This window comes from Trachinotus anak, unplaced genomic scaffold, assembly GCF_046630095.1.
Source record: "Trachinotus anak isolate AG129_WGS33_773 ecotype Australia unplaced genomic scaffold, CSIRO_AGI_Tana_v1 ptg000032l, whole genome shotgun sequence".
Lineage (NCBI taxonomy): Eukaryota > Metazoa > Chordata > Actinopteri > Carangiformes > Carangidae > Trachinotus > Trachinotus anak.
The window spans coordinates 28,374,421-28,400,000 of record NW_027273883.1 but is presented as its reverse complement, the minus strand read 5'-3'; the positions used below and the strand labels follow the sequence as shown (position 1 = coordinate 28,400,000).

The 25,580-nt window shown below is 41.1% G+C and overlaps 1 protein-coding gene and 1 long non-coding RNA gene across 2 annotated transcripts in view; one reads left to right on the top strand and one right to left on the bottom strand.

The window, feature by feature from the left end:
* Positions 1–25,580, top strand: part of LOC139613731 (uncharacterized) — a 353,034-nt gene that overhangs the window by 110,799 nt on the left and 216,655 nt on the right. The window lies entirely within an intron of this gene.
* Positions 14,326–15,375, bottom strand: LOC139613252 (uncharacterized). The gene is made up of 2 exons (XM_071469721.1): positions 15,196–15,375; positions 14,326–15,116 (listed from the first exon to the last, which is right to left on the bottom strand). Exon 2 carries the CDS (start codon positions 15,085–15,087, stop codon positions 14,500–14,502), a length of 588 nt encoding a protein of 195 aa, XP_071325822.1. The 5' UTR covers positions 15,088–15,116; positions 15,196–15,375; the 3' UTR covers positions 14,326–14,499.

Sequence of the window (25,580 nt, the reverse complement as noted above, 5' to 3'; positions counted from 1 at the left end):
CTATTACAGTTAACGCCCTGACATTTTCTGTGGCTGCTAAACAATGCGAGGGTGCATTATAGGTGGAGCTGGTGCATCAAATAGGCAAATAACAAGTCGTTCTGATCTGAGAGAGTGATGAACAGGAATGCTAACAAATATAACTGAAGATGGGGGAAATGAAGAGATGTGTTAATGTATTTCAGGTTTGAGCTGCCGCCAATGCTTAATATTGATAAAATATACTGATCTTTGACATGAAGCATAAAATAAAGACGAATGACACAATCGAGAGATAAATGGGTGAAATATTATGTCACACTGGAGAACTAACAATCTATCCAGACCTCATCATTCTAGTGATTGATTACTTCTGCCTGCACTATTTGCTTTGATGGGATAAGCTCAAGTCTGGTGAATCCTCTCCATCACCCCCTTCTGAGCAAACCACATAATGTCTGCTGAGAGCAAAAACGATGATTGTAGGGAAGCTTTCTGCACTTTCCTCTCTGGAGACAGATCTCTGTGCTGTCTGGTCCTCCTCTGGGCTGAATGTTTGAAATGACAGCTTGTTCAGTGGCCAATGACAAGGATGACATACCGTCACGTATTCCTGTGTGCTATCTCAGCTCTTGTTGCCATGTTGCAAAATCTTCTGGATGCTGTCACTCACAGTCTGTGCGGTGCCCACGCTGATGAAGCTATGTCAAATAGGTCAATTTTTAAAATATAGATATATATTATTCAGTTTAATCCTCACTAATCTGTGCTGCATGTCAAGAACTCAATCTTGTTTGTGTGCATTATCCAATTAATTGCTATTTGGAACTTTATCAAAAGTAGATAAAAATTCTCTTTTTGTAATTCATACTGAAGCCTGCCAATGCCATATGAGGAAGGGATTAGCTTTATTTTCCTGGAGGAGTGGTACCATTTGCCTCTTGTTTCCAGAAAACTGATCATGTGACCACATATTTTAAAAAGATGGCAAAATGGTAAACCAGGAGCTGGAGGTCTCCAGGACCTTTTCACCTCCTGAGCCCTTAACCTTTTCCAAATGTGAACTGGTTGGTGGTGAACTTCTTCTTCTGCGTTGCTTCCGTCAGTCACCCAGAGTTAGAACCGGCAAACTTCTTCTCCACAAGAAGACACCACGTGGTGGTCCCTTAAACCTAATATAGGATGTTCCAAACCCCCTTCACCTTACCTGAGTTCTTGTAGGTGTTTCCCATGTGTCTTTTGAATACCTTTCAATGTAAGTAGCATTTTCTTCTTTTGGCATAATGGTGTATTTAAGAATCGGTATGAAAGCTAATGGATAACCTTTGATCTATTTGATAAGTAATATAATGTTGAGGCACCATGTCATTCCTGGTGCCTTTTAACTTTTCTTGTCCTGTCTCCCCTTTAGCTCCACCCAGGCTGTTCCCAGTTCAACCTCCATGAGGTGCACCTGTGCACCAGTGGATGAAGGTTTAAAAGCCTAGCATGGAGACTGCTATTTCTGCAGCCTGTGGTTTATTTGATTTTTGGTTAATGTGTCCTTCCTTTTTTTTCTGTAATTTTAGTGTCCTGGTCACTTGTATATATTTATGTTAAATTGTGTTAAAACAGTAAGACTAATTATTATTTGAAATATTTATGGTATTTCTTTATACAATTTTGTTTTATTTAGAAAGACAAATTTGAGATTTGTTTGGGCAAGACAAATTTTCTTCTTAGTTTAGAACCATGGCAATCATCATGGAATCGGCTGGCACAAGCTACTGGGGGCTGGCTAACTACAGCAGCTAATGATTGGGTTTCCATGGTGTGAAGTTGGGCTTTCAGTTCACTAAAACTTCATTTTATTTATTTATAACTGGAAACACAACATCTGGCATATTGTCACCTTTTAAAGTTGGGAGAGTGTGTTAGCAAACTTAAGCATATATTTGGAGTGGTGTTTGTCTCCACCTGCCCAGTCATTAGTTGGGGCAACTCTAGGTGCTCTTGTAGAACAAGTTGGCTTTTTAAAAAAAAACATTTATAGTTATGGATTGGCAGCCTCATCCAACTCACAACTTTCCTCCAAACATATTAGACAAAGCTAATTAGCTCTAAAGTTTATTTTGCTGGAGAAACAAAATTGTCTACTCACCAGAAGGCCAGCTGGTGAAAAGCAAAGTCCACGTGGTCCAGAAGCAAAAGTAGATGTTGGCAGTGAGCAGGCTGTGACGGCCCTGAGCCGTATGACTCTTATTTGTTTTGGCCTGTTCCTGCTTCCTTTCTTTTTTAGGTTCTTCCTGATTTGCCTGACTGGCTTCACCTGGTTGGAGCCTGTATCAGCTGTAGGTTTCAAGATTGCTTCTCTCTCTCGCTCCCTCAGCCCTCCTGGAAGGTCAGTTTAGTTTTGGATTGTGTTTAGTTAAGGCCTCATTTTTGTACTGGTAGTTTAATTTCATATTTTCTAGTTTGCTCATTTGAGTTGAGTTGTCCTTAATAAATTTGTTTGTTCAGTTGGTTACTGCGTAGACCTGCCTTCTCTGTTATGCTTCTGAATGAGCCGGGCATAACAGGCAGTTAAAACAGACAACTGAAGCTCAGAGGGATGAAAGCAGGGAAACAAAAATCCAAAGGGACTTATTTGGCTATTGGGTAGGTGACTGAAGTGGGAATAGACCTCTTTCACTGAAGACATTTTGACATGTCACAGAGGAGAAAGCACAGGTGTAAATAATAAAATGAATGATGACTGAATGACCCAATCCCAGTGCCCCCACCCACTCCACCCCCATCCCAAGGCCTGAGCTCTGAACCCTCAGACTTAATTGAGATGCTGCAAGGACTCGAAATGGTGTAAAGAGGAATGGGACAGCACTTTGAGACATGTCATGTTACCTTGACGACGCCATTGTGGGTTTGGGACTTTGGTTTTGGTTTTACTGGTTTTACATTTTTTTTATTCCTTTGCTATCTGTTTGTAAACAAAATAGAAATGTTGGATAAGATCTCATCATCATGCCATCATAGGACATAGGACAACTACACACACCTCTGGCTTTGAATCACCAGTGGGCTCTGTGTTTGTACTTGCATCTAAATAAACATGTAAATTAATAATCTGCAGAAATGCAGACTTATAGAAAGTGAGCACAAAGGGCTCAAAATGTCTGCTAGTGAGCCCTCATGCACGTGATGATTTGACAGTAGGACAGCCCTGAGCCCTCATTACCTTGACAGCAGAAACATGCCTTAAAGTCTGAGTCTGTGATAATGGGACATAGAGAGCTGCAGGGATAACATGTTTTTGTAGGCCAACCTGGAAGTTAGCATCACCCTGTTTCCCACGACAACAAGCCAATAGGATTTTTACATTAGCTTTTGGATTATTGCAGAAAATAAACTCTGCAACAAATACGAGTTTAAGATACTTACATGTTTTGTTCAGAAGGATAATCTGTGCTAATGAACACCACTTTATGATGTCTGAAGCCCAAATACAATCATCAGAAGTAAAAAGCTTTTTACTTTACAGTTTTAGATAAGTTTTAAATAAATTACACCATGTCGCATGACTTCAACATCACCACCTTTGAATTTGGAGTAAGCCCTTACTACTTTTACAAAAGGCTTTCCCCTGACAAAGTTAGTGATAATTTGCAAAAGCACAAGTATACCCACAACGAGGCTTTAAGGATGCAGCCGACAGAGATGCATAAAGTAAATGTAAATGAAAGTGTCCTTAGGGTCGTCTGAATTTTCTCTGGATTAAAGTTTCAGATCATCCTCTGCTTACTATTCTGACATGAACTAACATTTATTAAGTTTTTTAGATTGTTTAGATATGATCTGATAATTTACAGGGATGCACAGCATCCTGAGATACAGTATATATAAATATCTGGGATCTTGAGACCATGCACTTAAAATGACTGATCTGCTCCCACTCTCCCCTAAAGCCTAGAACAGAATCGCAGTGGCTATCCTGTCTGTCTGCCTTAGTTTGTGTCTGTGTCTCTTCTGGCTGTGAGGATCTACAAGTGTATGCTGTCCATGTCATATTTACTCCCCAAGTCATCTGGAAGGTGTATGGATTGATGTTTGAGAATAGTATACTCCACTTAGCTCTGTATTTATATTAAAAATTAAATCCAATTTAAATATGAAATTACCACATGAAATATTAAGTGAGAGTGTAAATATTTAATGCGAGCCCTTTACCATAGGCCTGGTATTCATTACCATGCAGTGCAGGATTTTAATGGGCAATTTCCCCCAGAGACTGTGTGGGTTTCCTCTTCCCCCCGCAGCTACAGCGGGGGGCGCTGTTGCTCTGTGGTTCCTTGGGGATCTCATCCAAAAATAAAAACATTATAAAGAAAGGAGAAGATGAACTGGGAAACATGTTTTGAGAAAATAAAAGATGCAGTCTTTGCAAAGCTATTACTGTGTCATTCTGTCAAGTCACAGGTCAAAATGTCTAGTGCTGAGGTGATTCTATAGCTGCATATGTTTGGAGAATAAGAAATGAGAGAAACTAGTGGAGCATAGATCATCTTGGTGATGTGAGTGGCAACTGCTCGGATAAATTCAAGCTACTGAAAGGAAAAATATGGCTGAATGTTAATTTATTTTCTGCACATTAAAGCAAAAAACAACAGAAAATATAAAAAATAAATAAACAAGAAAAATCCATTCCAACTTTAGCCAAAAGGGGTCAGGGTTACACTACCTGAACAAGGTTTTCAGGCATTTCAGGTGACACAGTAGGGAGAGAAAGGAGTGTGTGATTGTTTCTATTTGTTTCTCCCTATAATTGATCCCTTCGCCACACGGCCTTGCTTTCAAAAGTCTTGCGACATCACCGTACATTTAAAGCGTTATGCCACAGTAGGTGAAAATGAGACTTTATGTAATGTTCTTCAGTTCCAATGCTTGACTGGAGCAAAAAAAAAATTCAATGCTGTGAAATTAATCAGGAAAGGTCCTAGTTTTTTCTAATTTTACCAAAAAACATTGCAAGAAATTGAGGTTTCTAGAGGGAGGAATATAAGTGAGGAAGAGCAAGATGAGACTAGAGAAGATGGAGAAAGCTCCGAGTTAAAGAAATTAGCTTTATAGAGTGCTGGGGAGGAGGTGGGTGTAGGGTTAGAGATGCATGGGCACGCAGCTCCTCTGAGGCAAGGCAGAGAGGAACATTAATCATGGGGAGACATCTGTTCATTCTGCCGCTTTACAATTCTGTCAAAGAGCTAGGACTCAACCACCCCCCAACCCCCCACCCTACCCAACCCCCCACCCCAACACACACACACCCACACACACACACGACCATCTACCCAGAGAAAACCTGTCTTCCGTTAAGCATGGACGGGCAGAGTGAAACTTCAGAGCTACTCTTTGTTAAGAGCCACCTTCAGTTTGATTTCCACTGAAGCCCATTTAAGAAGAAAAAAACACAGGCACAGGGGAAAGGGTACAGTTTGTAAATCAGTGCAATTATTTGCATATGGCTGTTTTTTTTGAGGCAGACACTTGCATGTCATGGATAAAACAGCCATGTGCACATTTCATAAGCTGACATAACCACACACACAAAAATTTCTGGGGACATTTCATTGACTTACACTCACTTTTTTTGGAGGATTATTGTAAGCTTGGAACTGATGCATGTCCACCCCAAACCTTATCAGAACTTTAAATATTGATTGAATTCAACTGTGGAAGACAAAAAACTGGGAACAGTTAATTATTGCACTAAGTTCAAAACTTGAACATGATCTAGAGTACAACAATGAAATAAAATAGGAAAAAAGTGTCTTCAGTCTTTATTAAAATGTGAAAACTCTCAAAATCCACAGTTTGTTCGGGAGCATTTTAAAGGGGCTATTGGTAAGGTTTCTCTGCTGCTGGTTTCTGTCACTTGACATCATTGCATTAGATAGAAACAAGAGTTAAGACTGGTGTTGCTTTCCACTGTCAGAGACAGCTGTTGGTGAGTAAAGGAATGAAGTTTGATGCTGAACTCTCAAAGTTTCTTGCAGACTAATAAGTAAACAGCTGTTAATGCTAACGCTGGCTATGTAGAAGAGACAAGAGAGACAAGAGAGAGCTCTGGAGGGAACCCAACGATATGCAAGGCAATGGTCATTTGAGAAAGGCAGCCACAGTCATCATTAGGCTGCTTGTCAATTGGCTGTTTGCTACATGGCTGCTTGTATTACACTTACAGGTTACTTTGAAATTTTGTCCCTATTTTTTCAATGTGTGAGGCTGGCGTGAGATGGTTGGGCCACCTCTGCTGGGCATATAATCCTCCATGTTGTAGTGGTTGTAGTGGTTCCTTCAGGCTCAGACAGATAGACACACAAGTTGCTCTTCTACTGCATTTTGTTGTGTTTACACACATCATTTCAAATGGAACTCTGAAGCGGATTTGTTGTATTAAAGTGCATTTGCTGTTTCCACCAGTAACTACAGGTGTACCTATCCAAACCAAAAATTACACCTTAAATACTATGACATTAATCATGCATGTATACAACAATTCCGAGTTGGTTTTTTACATACTACTAGTAAACTGAGAAGACATTTTGAGGCACCCTTGGGTCCTGTTATAAAATCAGGCAGTGTGTCTTTAAAGTTCTGCACAAAGCAAGGATCCTATAAATCTCTCTTACCTACTAAGATTGGTCCTGCTTGTTCACAGGCCCTTTCAAGAGCCCTGTAATATTTTCAGTGGGAGTATCAAATCAAATCTGAATTCAACCTGTGAGCGTACAGCGATCCGAATGGTGTCCTCTCATTGGCAACAGAGGAGAGCAGAAGATGAATGAGGCCTTTCTGTGGGTTTTGAGGACTCCAGGCATGAGGGTGCTTTGTCATCATAATATTGAAAGTGAGTTTTGCAAGAGTTTGTGCCTCTTGGCCATGAAGGTGTGTGCTGCCTTGTTTCACAACTCATTAGAGTCAACATTTTGATTGACTGCCTGCTATTCAAGCTGGTATTGGGGTTCCTACAAATTTTCAAAGCTCTGTGGAACTTTCACAATGACAATTTTTATATTTTTTGTGGTACTTTTTGACCTTGACTCTAAGGTAATAGCATCTCAAAAGAAAGTAGTACTGAACAACACACCAACCATAAGTGCATTATGTTTATTTCCTGTACTTCTTTCAGTCATTTCATTTAATGCTTCTTGCTATTTTCTTCCTCTGTGACCTGTACAGAGAAAACATCATCTTCGTCATCTTCTGCCTAACTGGCTAACTCCTCATAATTTGTCTTATCCCTCTGTGATTTAGTCATTTCCTTTTACTTATTATTTTAAGATATTTTTGCTCTTGCTGCTGATTGGCCATGGGGCATGTATTGATTGTCAGTTGTCTTGATACAAGAAAAAAAATTACGAGATAGGGTGCAATGAGCACTCATTAGCAATTATGATTAAACCATAAGTATTGTCTTAACTGTCAGTCAATCAAAAGAAGTATGTTTGGTGGCCGTTGAAGCAGGATTTTTCTTATGATCAGAATAGATCAAAGTGCACATTCACTCACTGCCAAGTAGTAGGCAAGTGTGTCTAAAATCACATAGCACACAATGTACTTAGCCTTCACTTAATGCACACTTCTCCTAATAGTGCTTCCAAGTGGTATTCAGAAAACCAACCAGTATTCCAACCTGAACAACCGCACAGGTCGTTTTTTCTAACCCTCTGATACAGCCCATAGGAGTGTCTCCTGAAATAGTGCCCCTATGGTGGCAGGTGTACCACACCTTGGTTGTCAAGGTTGTAATAATAAACACGCGGACTGTACCAACAGCTTTGTACTGGATCTTTGTCCCCCATGGTTGCCATGGCGCCGCGGATGGCTGCCTCGGTGTTTTGGTGCGCACTTTTTTTTGCCTTATTTTCTTTATAAATTCAGTTTTCTGCCTTGGTTTCTGGAGCTCTTTCACCAGAGAAGAGCTCATTAACATAAAAGAAACAACTCCAGTGGATTTTTTTCCCACCTTTCTCGACTCACCTGTGGAATTATTGGACATTTTGGTCAAAGGTGCACTGACCGTTACTCTCGCAGTGAAACGCCGGAGGAGAGGAAAACGTGCCGGTGCGCTTGCGCGTCTCCGCCGGCGCGGACTCCGCACACCGCTCCCAGGTATCTTTCTCTCCAAGGTGCGTTCACTGCCCAACAAACTGGATGAACTTCAGCTACTGGTGCAGAAGAACAGAGACTTTTCTTCATCTTCCGTGCTGTGCTTCACAGAGACCTGGCTGTGTGGATTGATTCCGGAATCTGTTTTTATGCTAACAGTGGCTGGTGCAAAGACGTGACAGTGATCCTGCAGCACTGTTCTCCTGACCTGGAAACTTTCATCATTAGGCTATCTGCAGACCCTTCTACTCCCCCTGTGAGTTCACTTCATTCATCCTGGTCGGTGTTTACATCCCACCACAGGCCAACGTGCAGGAGGCACAGCGGGCGCTCGCCGACCAGATACTGTGTGTGGAGCGGACCAACCCGGACTCCGTAGTTATTGTCCTTGGTGACTTTAACAAAGGTAACCTCAACCACGAACTGCCCAAATACAGACAGTTTGTTAATTGCCTGACCAGAGAGGGGAACACTCTGGACCACTGTTACACCACAATCAGTGGTGCTTATCACGCCGTCCCCCGGGCTGCACTGGGCCACTCTGACCATGTCATGGTCCACCTGATTCCCACATACAGGCAGAAACTAAAACTGTGTAAACCTGTTGTGAAGACATCGAAGCAGTGGAGCAGTGAAGCCATAGAGGATCTGCGGGCATGTTTGGACTGCACTAACTGGGAGGTGTTCAGGACTGCTTCCAACAGTCTGGATGAGTTCACAGAGGCTGTGACGTCATACATCAGCTTCTGTGAGGACTGCTGTATCCCATCACCTACCAGGGTGAGTTATAACAATGACAAACCCTGGTTCACAGCTAAGCTCAGTCAGCTCAGGAGGCAAAAGGAGGAAGCTTTCAGGAGTGGAGACAGGGACAGGTTTAAAGAGTCCAAGGACAGGTTTAGCAAGGCGGTGAGAGAAGCTAAACAACTGTACTCTGAAAAACTTCAGCTCCAGTTCTCAGCCAATGACTCTGCTTCTGTCTGGAAAGGGCTCAGACAGATCACTAACTACAAACCTAAACACCCCCACTCCATTAACGACTTCCGTCTGGCCAACGATCTGAATGAGTTCTACTGCCGCTTTGAAAGACAATGGGACAGGCCTGACACCAACCCCCGCGAATCCAGCCACCACCTCCAGACCACCAGCTTCTCCTCCCCCACTTTAGCAGGGACCCTGGCACCTCAACAACTAGCCACATCAGAACCCCCCTCCTCCCCTACCAAAGGAACGTCTCTCTCTATCCTGGAGAGAGATGTCAACAGGCTTTTTAAGAAGCAAAACCCCCGCAAAGCAGCTGGTCCTGACTCTGTCTCTCCATCATCCCTGAAGCACTGTGCTGATCAGCTGTCTCCGGTGTTCACAGACATCTTCAACACCTCACTGGAGACCTGCCACGTGCCAGCCTGCTTCAAATCTTCCACCATCATCCCTGTCCCCAAAAAACCAAGGCCCACAGGACTAAATGACTACAGACCCATTGCCCTGACCTCTGTGGTCATGAAATCATTTGAGCGCCTTGTCCTGTCCCACCTCAAATCCATCACTGACCCACTCCTGGACCACCTGCAGTTCGCCTACAGAGCCAACAGGTCTGTAGACGACGCCGTCAACATGGCTCTGCACTTCATCCTCCAGCACCTGGACTCCTCAGGAACCTATGCCAGGATCCTGTTTGTGGACTTCAGCTCTGCCTTCAACACCATCATCCCGGCTCTGCTGCAGGACAAGCTCTCCCAGCTGAGAGTGCCTGACTCCAACTGCAGGTGGATCACCGACTTCCTGTCTGACAGGAGGCAGCACGTGAAGCTAGGAAAGCATGTGTCTGACTCCCAGACCATCAGCACTGGATCCCCGCAAGGCTGCGTTCTTTCTCTTCTGCTCTTCTCCCTGTACACCAACACCTGCACCTCCAGCCATCAGTCTGTCAAGATCCTGAAGTTTGCAGACGACACCACTCTCATTGGACTCATCTCTGATGGCGATGAGTCTGCCTACAGGTGGGAGACTGACCGTCTGGTGAATTGGTGCAGGCAGAACAACCTAGAGCTTAACGCTCTGAAGACAGTGGAGATGATAGTGGACTTCAGGAAAAACCCAGCCCCACCCACCCCCATCATCCTGTGCGACTCCCCCGTGGCCACTGTGGAGCATTTCCGCTTCTTGGGAACCACCATTACACAGGACATTAAGTGGGAGCTGAACATCCCTCATCAAAAAAGCTCAGCAAGGACTCTGAGGCGTGCAGGGAAGATTGTAGCTGACTCCTCCCACCCTGGACACAAACTCTTTGAGTCACTCCCCTCTGGCAGGAGGGACCAAAATCTCTCGCCACAAAAACAGCTTCTTCCCATCTGCGATCAGCCTTATCAACAAGGCTAGAGAGCCCCACTGTCACTGATCCCCCCGATCCCCAATTGCGCCAATCACCAGCACAATTCCTTGTATGTGGAAACATACTTGGCAATAAAACCGATTCTGATTCTGATTCTGATGGTTACAATAATTAATGGTCATGGCTTGGTGAGGTTCACTTACAAATCCCCTTTGGTTAGGTTTAGGAAAAGATGGTGGTTTGAGTTAAAATAAGTATTTCCTTAAGATTAGACAGTATCTGTTATCATGGTTACAACAATAACATGGTTTGTCGAACATAAGTTGTCACTTTCACATGGGAATTGAACACCGCTCTTCTGTGTGACATTCCTGTGTTTTGTTGACCCATCTATCTGCGTTCTAACATGGACCTAAGGGAAAAGCAGCAATGGTTGAAGGGACGGGATTCTATCTTGACACTTACCGTTGCAGCCCAACAATCTACTTCAGGAGAATGACCAGTTTGCCATCGTTCATGTCACGCCATGCCATAGCATAACCCAAACTATCACTTGAAAGTCCCTCTGTATACTACAATTTCCATTTGCTCCTGTCTTAATTGTTTTGGTAGATGTCACATAAAAAAACCCCCATAACTATGGGTAAATATAACGGGTCATACAGGTAGAATAAGGTCAGCTGCACCACTACATTTCAGTTGCTGGCAGTAATGCATCTATTAGCTGGTGTTTGGACCAACTGTAATTAAGTTTAAGTGCTGAAATTCTGGAGTCAGTACAAATATTATCCAACCTTTATTTAACTATGGCAGAACCTTCACAGATAGTTATTACTGACTATCAAATGACTATTCTTCTTAATGACATGGCTCAGATTGATAATGCATATTTGTCAACAGAAATATTTGATGTCACATAGTTTTATCAATAATTTCGAAAAATTCCCTTTTAATTTTATCAGACAGAAAACTTTCAAAAATAATATGATGCTATGTTTCTTTTATTAGCTCAGCAAATAGTATATTAGAGTCAGTCTCAGTCTGTACTGTTTGTTGGATCAACACTTCTTGAGAAAAAACATCAACTCTGATAGTTCAACTTCATTCTTCCTGACTGGTGGAAGTTCAGGTTTTATGTACCATCTCTGGCAGTTACCCAGAATTCATAAAACTGTAGTTGCATGGACAGTGGCCTGTGCCCCAGTGTTTAAGATGAACATCATATAACTGCAACATCCCTGGTTTCCCAGCAATTTCATTGACAGAGTATATAATTGGTTATAATAATACTGGGGTCACAGTTTTTCAGGTGTGTCCTGTAGCAATAGTCAGGTGCCACTATGAACACTGACACAGATTTTTAACAGGGACACTCAAGGAGAGATTTTACACTAAGACTAAGACGAACTAAGACTTTTGGAGATATATGCTTAATTTAACAGATGGCTGAGGCCTAATATTAACTTTAGATAAACCTTTGAATACATTTTTGCACAGAGGAACAGCTGTGGATTTAGTGCCCCATCATTTATGTTGAAACTGCATTAAAGAGTGATCTAGTAATAAGCAGGAGGATGATTAAAGCAAGAAAAAACCTCTGTCACTGTTCCTATTGTCACAGCCTGGCTCATACGGCCATGACAAGGAAGAACACATCATGTTAATGGCCAACAAAAATAATTCATTTGACAGAAATAGATGAAAATATATTTCATAACAAATAATTATAAATCATGGAGTGTAGCTGTCAGTAAAGTCAGTGTGAAATGCATGATGTGCGAGTGGAAAGCATGGATGTGTGTGAGTGTTGTAGGGTGTTGTGTTGTGCATAAAATAAACAAAGAGTAACAGACGGGTCAATGGGTTATGGTCTGTATACACAACCAGGGGACCACAAGAGTTGATGTAAACCTTAAACTGTTGGAGTGTAAGCACTGGACCTAGTGCTTCGTTTCCTATAGTTGAATAATTCTGTTAGTAGGAACTTTTGAGAAATGTAGCAAAGCAGACGGTCTGTTCGTTCGAGTGGCCTACAGTCAGCAAGCATTGTTTGCCTGGTTAAAGCTAAAAATAGACATTAATAACAATGATACTAAAGTTGAAGTGATATCTCTCCTTGCATCTGATCTCAGAACAGCTTTCTGTCCCATAAAGGATCTGCCTGTTTACATTCATCATGTTATTTACTGCACACTTGTGGTGGCAGCAGGGTATTGTCCCTGCAAGCTAGCATGCCTCCCAGTCTAGTACCTATCATTTCTGTCATTTTCGTGGGTGTGACTGTGTCCCATTGACAAAGACTGGAGCTTGGCGAATGGAGAGAAGAGCAGCTTAATTTGGAGGTTTGCTCATTGAGGACAATCCTGGGATCTTTGACTGATGATAAGCTCCAGCCAAAGTGTTTCTAGGCAAGCTGTCCTTGGCTCAGCTTTTACTGTTCTGAGATCAGATTTAGCATGCATCATGCGCAAGAGAGAGAGAGCAGTAATGTTGTCAACTGGAGCTGAGTTAGCTTGCTAGTTACTGCCAGTGTATCTGTGAACATAGCAGGGTGATGTTTGTCAGTAAATAAAAGGTACGACTCCTCAACACCGAACTTCCTATATCCCTGTGCAACTACAGTCCAGACTTTCCAGTAGACTGTGCAGCAGGTGACTCCTCAGCTAAATCCACCAACAAACTAGGTGATGCCCAACTGGAGGTTGACAGTACTGCAATATTATTGTAAAGCATGTACTTTACTTCAGAATTGCACATGTGTGGTGCACACCTATAAAACACTGTCTGATTGGTGTACTGCCCCCAACATCAAAGTCATAGTCTATTAGGTGCGTGCATGATGGCGTGTCAGAGAACAGAGCTGGATACTCCCTTATTAACTGACTGGTTGTTTGCTATAGATTGTAAACATGAGCTGATGAGTTCTTTGATCTGTTTTTATTTCTTTGTGTCTTGTTCTTGTCCTATAAAGGCTTTAGTAGTCTGACTCTGTATAGTTGGGACAAGGAATGATTATACTTGCCAACATTGTGTGAGCCTTATTCCCTTATTGATCAATAATAATCTTTTAAAAAAAAATCAATAAAAAAGATTTCTGGGTTGATCAGTGTCTGTGTTTTTATTTGTGTCTTTGTCTCCACTATTTCAGCAGACAACCCACTACAGTCCTATACTGTATAAAGGTAGATGTCTGTGTCTTTTTTGATTATAAAGCAGGTCTAGGTTCTATATTAACACAGTGAAAGTATCAAAGCCTCAGTCCACAGAGAAATACACACAGCCCATGTCCAGAGACTGAGCTGTCACTGTAGTCACCGCTCTCGTCTATGCCCCATGTCCAGCCCACCTGGTTTCACTGTCCAGCTCTGCAGGATTTGGGTTCTCTGTGTATTTACTTGAAATATGCTATATTATTATTAAATTACTCAGAAAACAGTCAGCCAATCAGAAAAGCGGCCCAGAGACTCTCCTGATTGGCTCACCGACCTGCTGTTACTAGAGCTCCAGAGAGAAGCCTGAGAGAAGAGATTTGGTTTTTGGTACTTAAAATATCAAAACCTCTAGTGAAACACTGAGAAGGGGTAAAATATGGGACCTTTAAGAGATACTTGAAAAACTGTGAACCTGTCCTTTAATGTCTCTGTTTGCCAATTTGAAAGGGAATAAAAAAGACAAACTTTAAAATTATTACCCAAACTATCCATCCTTACCTGTTTATAGACTTGCTCCCTGTCTAGCTGTGACCTACCTGACTTACTGCTTTTGTGTGCACAGTTTTCCTGCAGTGTGAGTGCTTATTACCAACATTACCAACAACACACAATGAAGTGATTGCGTCTCAGTTACTGAACAAAAAATAATCAAAAGCATCACATTTTAACATTTATTTTACTGTTCAGAAAAACGTTGTCTTAAGCATGCTATGTGTTCTACAAGCAGATTTTACAGAGCTACACAAACTTTTCTAACTCACTCTCAAGCTCATCAAAGTCGTCTGACATTTTTGTCTGACTACAAAGAAAAGCAGCAGCCAAATATGTCATTCAAGATTGTTTAAAAAGCCTTTCAAATTCCATCAGGATTTTTTGAAGAGTCTCTGAGCTACTGAAGTTGACACAGAGAGATTCTGCAGAGATTTCTCTAAGAGAGGCAACAAGATCGGGTCCAATTATATACGTCTCTTTTGCCTTATAATGTGCAGAAGCATAGATCTCCTCAATATGTCTATTGTTGTTGTTGTATTTCACCACAACTCTGTCCATGTTGCTATCAGGGTCATGGCGGTTGTAGTACTTCCTGACTTCATATGGCAGGTCCTCGGCATGAGGAGAGTTGAGGTTTCCAATGGTGTAGTAGCCATACTGCCGTTTGTCCTTTATCGCTGGGAGCAGGTGCCGGGGCCCTCGGTTCAGAAACACATGAAATCCATATTCTCCTCGCGTGGGGTCACACAGAGCCACCATGTTGTTGTCCAGGCATTTCTGAACATACCACACCAGCAACTTGAGGCCATGGCGAGGCGGAGGTTGACCAAACCCGCTGTCCTGCAGCTCCTGTTCTGAGTTGAGGGTTTTCAGACATGAGGTCAGACTGACTGACAACAGCAATGTGAAGTGAAACAAGAACTTCATCTCTTTGCCGTGTGCCACGTTGAGGTTATCTATAAAAAAATACTCATAGTTAAAAAATGTCTGTTTGTGTTGGGTGAATACACAACATCTCACTCATTCTTCTACGACATACCCGTTGCTAATGTCTGGAGCAGATTTGTCTGGAACAAACCTCTCTAAAGGTGCTCGGATTAGGTGAAGTCTGTGCTTTCTGCTGCAGAGAGCGGCTTGGCCCTGTGGTTGACTTCTCTCTGTCTTGTATGTGTACGATGAAAACAGCCTCCTTGTTATGTTTACCAGATGTAAATCTTTTCACTCTCTATTTGCGATGAAAGAGGAAGTGTTGCTGCACAGCTGGGGTCTGCTGTAAGTTTGGTTTAAATTTGGACAAGTTAGGCCTCAGCTTGAAATACCCATGTATGTAATGTCGACAGCTGCAAAGTAGACATAACAATCCATAAGGTGCATGTGTAAAGATAGATTTTCAAGGTGAATTCTCTATGTTGTTTTCAAATGTGGCACTGTGTGTGCAGTGTGAGGGAAGGACAAGTGATACAAAGATAAGCAAGAATGGTTTCATTTTTAACTTCTGCTTTCACTCTGACCTGAAGAACATCTGCTCAGGGAGGAAAGAGTAAAAGTACTGTTATTTAAAATAAATGTACTCAAGTAAAAGTAAACTGTTATTATTATTACTATTATTATTATTATGTGTCTTATGTTGAGCTTTTTGAATTGCTTTGCGCTTAAGATGCTATACAAATATATTTGTCTTGTCTTTTGCCGTAGCTTTAACTGTACATAAATGACAACTAGTACCATACAAAGTACAGAGAGATAAGGTAAAGAATTGCACCAAAATGCATAGTAAGTGCTGGTTAGGCATTTCACTCATGGGATATTTGTGCATTTATCTGAGTACATTTTTACACATACTGTACATTAGTAATTTTACTTGGGAAGAAGACAGGTCAGTTGAAAGTCCTGAACATCCCACAGACCCTGGCCCACATGAACATAGCTTTCCCCCTCCCTTATGAGATAATTCTTGAATTTCTAACTCAGGAGTTGGAGGTTGGCACACCAGCCACCCTGCCCTGTACTGAAGACATATTTGGTCTTTAGATCTCTATTTCCATGGAGCACTTACAAGTCATGTAGCTTGTGCTTTTTTCTGGGTGTGTTAGTGAGCTGGTTTGTTCAATGTTACCTTTGAGTTTATGTCAATATTACACTGATTTATTCTCTTATCTCACTTAATGGTGTCCCATTGAACACCTTCCTGATGCCTAAGTGAGGACCATGGAATTAGTTTAAACTTTCAACAGCCTGACTAAAGCTTTAGTCTAGGGACCTAAAATCTTAACCACTTTCCAAAACCCATTGCGTGGCATAAATAATGACAGATTTTTTAATGTCTGTTGGTTGTAAATCTCAAATTAAACGACTGGGCAGGGAGATTCTATTACACACTCTGTAATATAACAGCACTACACCACTAGTCTGATAGAAGCTCATGTGGTTTCATGTGAATACAGATAATCCTCCCAGAACAATATGTCACCAGACGGAGGTGACCTCTATCTTTTGTGCACTTTATGAATAAAATATCCAGCCTTTTCACACTATTATCACATTTTCATAGATATGTAATAAATGTGGCAGAAGGAAGAGGACAGGGACGCACAGAGGGAGGGATGTTTCATCATCCAGGTCTAAACTATGGTTATGAACATATATGCACATTGAAAACCAATAATCATCTTCCTGTCATTGTTGTGTGTCATTAAACAGATTGATAAGATGATGAATGCAGAAACACTAGCAGGGAAACTGCTTGGTAGGAAAGAGGAAGTACACAAGTAAGAAAAAGTCAAAACTACTATGAAATAGTAAAATAAATAAACAGATAATAGTAACTATGCATATAGCACCTTTCGCTGCGGCGATGTTTCTAGATTTAGCTTAGAGATTTTAATGGATTGGACATAAAGGCACACACCTGTGTATTTAAGGCCCAACAATTCACACTGCATGTCAGGACAAAAACCAACCCATGAAGTGCAAGGAACTCTCTGTAGATCTCCAGCCATTCAGAGACCAGGGCATGGATATAAAACCATGTCTAAAGCTTTGAGTTCCCAGGAGCACAGTGGCCTCAACAATACTGGAATGGAAGAAGTCTGGAACCACCAGGACTCTTCCTAGAGTGAGATCAGCTGGCCTGTCTTGTTAGGCCAGTCTTAATTGTGCACTTGTGTTGAGCAGTAGCACCCAGCAACAAAAAACAGAAAAATGATTTGTGTTTTGCTAACATTGTTATGGAGGGAGCGATGAGAAGGGAAAGAGTTTTAAAAGACTGCAGTGATTCTTTTTTCTCCAAATCATTCTTCCATTCTCTTTCTGCTGGGGGAACCGGAGCTGAGCGGTTGGATATGGTTCTTTGGACAACCAAACAGTCACTGCCGTCAGCTAAGCCCCAAGCCCCGCCCACTCAGACTCACTATTCAACGTTGCAGGATTTTGTTTCGCTGAGTGCTTACCTGAAATCTGCTATATTTTTGTTCAGTAGCTCAGAAAACAGTCAGCCAATCAAGTTGTTACCAGACTCCACAGAGAAGCCTGAGAGAGGAGAAGTGAAACTACACTGAGATTTTTTTTGACACTTAAAACCCCAAAAATATCTTCATATGGAGATCAACACTTCAAATAAAACACAGGAAAAGTATAAAATATGGAACCTTTAAATTTACACCACAATGAAGTATACAAAAAATGAAGGGGTCTGAGTAGTTTCTGAAGTCATTAGAGACAATAATATACCCAAAATAAAAAGTTAAATGTTATTCAGATCCTCTGATTACAGTCATAATCCTGGCATCCTTTGAAAGGATGCCAGGATTATGAACTAAACTAAACCAAAATGTCAGAATGAGTATAGTAGTAAGACATATTAAACCAAATTTACACAGGCCCAAAATTCTAGAAATGTAAGTTTGTATGCTTGCTTCACCAATGATTTTTTTTTAAGGGAGTATAAGGCCTGTAGTAGTTTTGTGTGGAAACCACAAAGTCTGAGCCACAAGTCTAAACCAGTTCCATGTCAGCAGTCATTGCAATGATACACGGATCCTAAAATGCTTTGCACAGATAAAATAAAGAGACGCTGACATTTCAGATGATGTATGATTTGTTATGGTTGTGTGAAGACTGAGCCTTGGTCCAAAACACACCTAAAGTACAGCAACAAAGCCAAAGCACCAGAGGGGTGGGATGCTGTGTTTTAGAGAGTAAAGTGTTGGGATCATGGTTTTGGATGTGGTCAATATAAAACCCCAACAAGGAAAGAATTGCAGTAATGTGTGCGTGCATGCGTGCGTGCGTGCGTGCCTGCATGCTTGTGTGTGTGATTGTGTGTGTGTGAGAGTGTGTGTGGTTGTGTTCGTATTTGTGTGTACATGGGAGAAAGAGGGAATTTCATTGTCATTGTCACACTTGGCAGACGTAAGTACATCTGTGCTTTTTGTGCTTCCTTGATGAAGCGTCGACACTGACTGAGTCAGACTGGCAGTAAAACCTTCCCTGTAAGCCAGTCTGACATTTCTATTGAGGAGCTGCCAGGCACCCTGGGGCTCGCTCTATACCTCATCCCTTTACTGCAGTGTCAGCCTGCTCCCACAGCCACTTCTGAAATTAACCCGCACCCTCAACATATTTTCCCCACACAAGATGGACCCCCATTAAATCTGCAGCACACGTCAGGTTAAGCCAAAGTGTTGTAAGTGTTAATAATCACTGCACATGATAGGAAAGTTTTTCGATAGTACTCCATTTTGCCCAAAAGCACAAGTCATAAATTTGTGTGTATAGAGAAGAAACACAAGATTTGCACTTGAATTTAAAATTTAATTGTAATAATTATTCCACTATATGTTTCTTTATGACAAGAAAAAGTTCTCATACTTATTTTGAAGGTGTGTAATCCAGAATAGTCCAGTAAAGTCAATTTAGTTTTATTTATGCAGCCCAGTAGTCACAAATTAGCCTCACAGGGTTTTACAATCTGTTCAGCATACAACACCCTCTATCCTTAGACTTTCAGCTTGGAAATTTTGGCATCATTATAACTTTATAATGATGTTGGTTTATATAATAAGGAAACCAGCAAACAGGTTAATTGACCTATTGAGCCATACCATCATTCTTTAAGGACCAGTTGTGAGTGTTGCTATTGGTACATAGCCAACGTTAGCAATAACAGCTGTTAACCTTCCAGTACTGGCAAGAGCTTCAGCCATTGTTGCACTTACAGTGGAAGAGGTTATAACACATCCTCTGAACAGCTACTTCTTCAGGGTGGGCTGGATGATACAGTGACTGGGTATCAGAAAGTGACAAGATGGTCTCGAGCTAGCTGGTTGGCATGCTAACAGCAGAAGAAAAGAAGTGATAGAAATAGAAGCAAAAAAAGAGCTAAGATTGGCATTGAATGAAGTTTGATACTGAGTATGCAATGTTTCTTTTAGACTGATAAGTAAACAACTGTAAATGCCAATGCTGGCTATGTATCAATAGCAACTCTTACAAATAGCTCCTTTAAATCCTGCTGTTTGTATCCGAAAAGCAAGAGTTTTAAGACCTTTTTATGTGTGTCTCTTTAAATTAATATGATTATTGTCGAATACTTTCTGACAGATTTTGATTATTTCATTTCATTCATACGATATTTCCGTGTTTGATTTAGATTTAATTAATGTGTTAGATTTAATTGACTATAACAACAGGTTGTTCCAGCATCCTGGAGAATTTGCCACTGTTCTTCAGGTTGTCTCAGTGTCTTCTGTCTCACTCTTTCCTGTCTCAGTGTCTTCTGTCTCTGTGGCTTCTGTCTCTTCATATGATCCCGGACTGACTCCAGGATGTTGACATCAGGGCTCTGTGAGGACCAGACCATTTGTTGCAGGACTACTTGTCCTTTTTTATTAATGAAGACAGTTCTTTGTGACTCTGGTTGTATGTTACAGACTGCATGTGAATGGGCAGATGGATAAGAATCTTACCACCAAATATCACCAAAGGTCTAATCAGAAGTTTACAACTACTGAACAGAGTGCTGACATTTCATGTGTGAGCTTTATTTTATATTTTTGCTCCATTTTTTTATAATCTTTTTCTATAAATAGGATCAGAGCCTAATATGCTGCCAGCCCCAGCTGATGCCCACATCTTTAGAAAAGAAAAAGATATTCCTGTTAACAAACAGTGTCAGCATCTGTTCTCTGCTCTGCTTCATGATGCTCAGCTGTCTGTGCGTGTGATGCACCTGTCCATTTGCTTAAAGCTCTGACTGACTGAGCTCAGCTTCCTGAAGCACGCTTGGCTTTGATCACATGTATTAGGGCTGAGGATTCACCCCTCGACAGACAGTTTGTTTCTCTAAGCTGAGGGTGAGAGAAGAAGGGCAGAGAGAAAAAAAAGTGAAACCTTCATGGCTGCTCTGCAGTGCAGGATGGTGTGTGTGATTTTATAGTAAATCACCTATATGCAAACACGATGTACCTATGTAGAGGGTTCATTGTCGACCTTAGAAATAGTCACATGAAGGTGGTGATGTCGTGAATAGGTGACGTCTGTGGTGAACACTACACTGATGAAACATCAAGAACCAGTGTTCTCGACAACATAATCTGTTTGTGAACAGCATATCAAAACCACAGTATTGACTGGGAAAAGGTCAAAGGTCATTGACCATCACTGCAGCACTCTAGGCTTTATGACAGAGTGGTCAGACTGAAGCCTAAGTGAAAGTTTGCAAAAAGCCCATCTCAACACTTATATATATACATAGTGACTCACTGTAGCCTCCAATCTGTTCTGAAGACATAGTGCTGTGTAGAGGGCGTATTAGCTCTTATATTATTACAGTCAGCACCAACTGCTCTCACATTCAAGTTTGCAAGCAGAGAAAACTTACAAATAACCTTTTAACCTCTGTTTACACCTTGTAGCTTGGGAATGCAGATCTGTTTTTTTTTTTTTTTAAATCATATTTTTTTTAAGTCATATGTGAAGAGTGGTCACACACAGCCATTTTAGAGAAATACTGTAGACTGTAGCAGTCAAAACAGAAGCAAGCGTGAGTGTAGCTTTTTTTCTTTCATTTTTTTCATTTACATTTTTTAAATTTTTTTTGAGAAATAATGATTTTTAAAATACATTTTAAACTATAATCGTCTGGCTTAAAAGGGGTGTCTTCAGTGATCCACACACTTTGAGCACAATTGTGTTTTTCCTTTGTGGATGCATTGACAATGGAGACACATGCAGACCATTCATTGACATCTGATTGGTGATGTCAATCCTATTTCACGCAATATAACTGCACATACACATCACCAGCGGGTGCTGCCCTCCGTCTGTCTGGATGATTAGCTGTGCATTAACTAGGTAATTTATGTATGAGGGTACTTATTATGACCTGAGCCTTTACCACAGATTGCCATGCCACATCTCATTTATTGTGAGCAGCTGGTGGAGTCCCCTCAGAGCAGCCGTTCCATAGGCTGAGAAAACAGAGTTCAAACACAGCGATTGCATCTCTCAGACAAATAAAGCCATAATGAAGAGTCTTAGAGGGGGAAAAAGGAATGAAGTGGAAACAATAAGTGACATTTACTCCTATAACCTCGCTCCATCTGTGCCGAGTATATCAGGGGATAATGAAAAATACAGTTTCAATTTAAGATCCATTTCTCATTTCATCATGAGCGTTGTGTCAGACGTGAGAAATTAAGTTATGACAAAGAAAACATTCTGCTGGACAGAAGAGACTTTAAGTCATGCAAATAGGTCTCAGAATTGTTAGAAATTGATGTTGAGACAAAAATAACAAAAATGCTTGTTGCTTCAAGTTTATCACAAGGTTGTGATAAACTCAAAGAGCAGATAAAAAGAACCACAGAAAATCACAGCAGGAGGAATCTAATATATGAAGAATAAAACACAGCAATGATGTTTTTGTTTGGTCATTTCTGAAGACATTCATGAATTTGAAAGGTTGGCAAGTTTGAAAGGTCTATACAAAGTTTTGTTGGACCCGGCCTCCACTAACAATTCACTACCAGTCCAACAGTTTTGACTTGTTCTGGGACTTTTTTTGTTTGGGACCAGCAAAATGAACACTGTGTGCAACAATTTGACTGTGTCCCATTTGTAAGAATCTGTATCCTGTCTAGAGGAGCCTTGTGATGCACCCTAAAACTGAGGGCAGTGTGAGAGACCTGACCACCAAAACTGATGGCATTTGTCTCTCCATCTTTAAGTATCATGTGTAATGTAAAAGGAGTTACTCACAGTAATAAACACACTTTTACCCCATCAGTTCTGTGGAGCTTTTGTAGCATCTTTCAGCTTTTAGTTTTGTTTTTATGGATGCAACTTTACACTTTGGTTCATCACCTTTCCCATCGCTCTCCTTTCCATTTTCAGTCAAAAAGCTCTAACAAACCCACAGGACCCTACCTGCCTAGCACCAAACAGATGGACACAGTTAGCAAATTCCAGAAACACAGCTCCAATGTATTTGTAAGTTATACCATTTTTTTTAAATTGGTCCGATATGGTCCAGGTTTAGAGCTGTTAGTTTTAGGTCACTTTTCACGCTCATTTATAAAATGATTTGAGAGATAAAAAGCTACCTTAGGTTGTGCTGCTGCTTTAGTTGAATTTATGGTGTCTATTTTTGTCATTTCAATGGTTTAATCACTCAAATAAAACAAGTTCCACTCCACTCACTCTCAGAGGTCATCTGACTACAACCAGTCCTCCAACTTGAACAGACATAGGTTTTTTTTTTCAGCCCTCTGATACATGCAGTCTGTACCGAGAACGGCATACCACCTTCATCACTATGGTTACCATAATAATGGTCATGTTTTGGTTAGGTTCCCGAAAAGATTGTGGTTTCGGTTAAAATAAGTACTTCCTCAACATTAGACAATCTTTGTTGCCATGGTTACAATAATAACAAAGTGGATAATTGAAACAACATAAACTGCTACTTTAAAATGGGGATCGAACACCGCTCTCCTGTGTCATATTCATCCATCCACCCCAACCTCCTCCTGACGTGGACTTTGTCGCTCTATAAACTACGTCACCGCACTTTTCTCTTTGCTCCTGTCATCATTTCTACGACCACTAGATGTCGCCTAGCAACAACACACACTAACATAAAGTCATAATAACCTGTTGCACAGACGACCTATGGGCTCGTTTTTTTTTACAGGACAGTCGCCTAATGATGAAAGCCACTGACTCAAGAGAAACTTGGGTCCACATTTCCTTTGATATTACTGCAACTTTGTTTTCTAATGGGATAGATATCCTTGAAAAAAGGTGTGTGCGTGTGTGCGTGTGTGTGTGTGTCTCTGCATGTGTGTGTTATTATAGTATTACAGCTCAGTAAGTGACAGGGAAGTGCCTGGCTGGAGGGCTGCCAGCTCTGTTGATTCTGTTGCTAAAATCTATGTGAAGAAAATGAGAGCAGGAATTGATTGGACTGAACAGGCCCTGACCATAAAAGGAGAAATGAAGACTAATGGGCATGTGATTGGCCGGGGAGATGGCACACAAATGAGAGGCTGGTGGAGAGGGTGGCGGCTGAGACAATGACTAATGACAACTCCATCCCACAACCAGGGTGTTTTCCTACTGAGAGGATCATTGGCCTTTTGGTCAGGAGAGCAGGCTCATCGACCACACTCCCATTCAGTATCACGCACGTGCACACACACACACATGCACACACTCACACAGGACGGAGAGACCAAACACATGCACACCACAATCATCATTTCAATAACGTCTTTATATATGACTGTTACTTCTTAAAGTTATCACAAACATCGTTATGAGATAAATAAGCAGTCAGTCAACAAATAGTCACTCTGCACAACTGCATACAGTGATATTTCACTAGTGTCTACATGTTCATGTGGCCACATAGCTGAGTAGTAAATAATCTTAAATCAACGATGTACAAGCCAGGATCATGACCCGGGCAATGTCAGAGATGGCTGCAGACAGAGATGAATAGAAGTGATACAGGTGTGAATAATTTTCTGGCCATGTCTCATACAGGAGCCCTGTGTCAAAATGTAGGTTTCAGTCCTTTAACATTTCAGTGTTAACCACAGTAGAGCTCTCAGACAGCTTAATGCACAGGGCACAACTGCAACCAAGCAGTGTGTATATGACCTGCATGGCCAGTTCATTACACCTAAAACAACACTGTTCTCACAGCAGCATTATGCATGTCTACATATACTAACTATCACTAGTCCAAAGACAATATGATATTGGACAACTCTGTAAAATATGTTTTACATTCAATAACACTTATTAACAATGTTTTTGACTGTTAAAAAACTTAAATCCACACATGGCCACTACAGTGTTGTGAAGGTTTTACACACTGAACATATATCATGAGCTGCATTATTGTCCAATAATATGAATGCATTTGCAATGATACTAGGCTGCCATGACTACACTCATCTACACACACACACACACACACACACACACACACACACACACACACACACACACACACACACACACACACACACACACACACACACAATAGCATGATGTAAAGTAATGAAAAAGAAATACATATCAAACATTTATGTCACTCACATGTCATGCTGACTTGTTTTAGCACAGCAGCCCTGTAAGCAAGGTTGGACTACTGCATCCTAAACATATGAGACGGACTCACCGGAGAGGCAACACATTTTTTTTCCCAACATATGTATCAGTAAGATCTATGCAATCTGCAGCTTTCCTTTCTCATGGGTAAGACAAACACAAACATTCTGTCCTGAGGCATTGATTTAGTTCCAACTTTAGTTTTTCTCCTTCTCTAAGCCCTAATTCATCCATGTGCCACTGATCATGCTCACTATGGTCCTCAAAGAACACAATTAATACTAAAATAATAGTAATTAAATGAACTGATGAATGGATAAATTTTATATGCCCTTCTTTGTGTATTGATTCCTAAAGAATAGTATATTCGCTTAACAAAAAAAAAAAGAAAAAAAAAAGATGCCCTCTCTGCAGTGGTTCTCTTTTTCTGGCATCCCCCCTTCAGAAGAAATAAAGGTCAGCACGATAACATCAGCAAACTCTTATTTGTTTATTTTCCCTACATAAATCATATTCACTCAACTTAGTTTCACTCCATATCTTTCCCCTGGCCAACTACCCTCCCCCTGCAGTTCTATGCCCCCCAGTTTGGGAACCACTGCCCTACAGGATGCCACAGGATCGCTTTGTGTGTCAGCATCAGAAGCACAACAGCTCTGCCAGATATTATTCCCACAAAGGAGTACTGGTAAGTATAACAAAATGTATGATGAAGCAGCCATGTGTAGTTTGCTGTCTTGGGTACTTCAAGGTTACTTGATAAAACACTTGATGCACAGCGCTATAGCTATAGCTATATA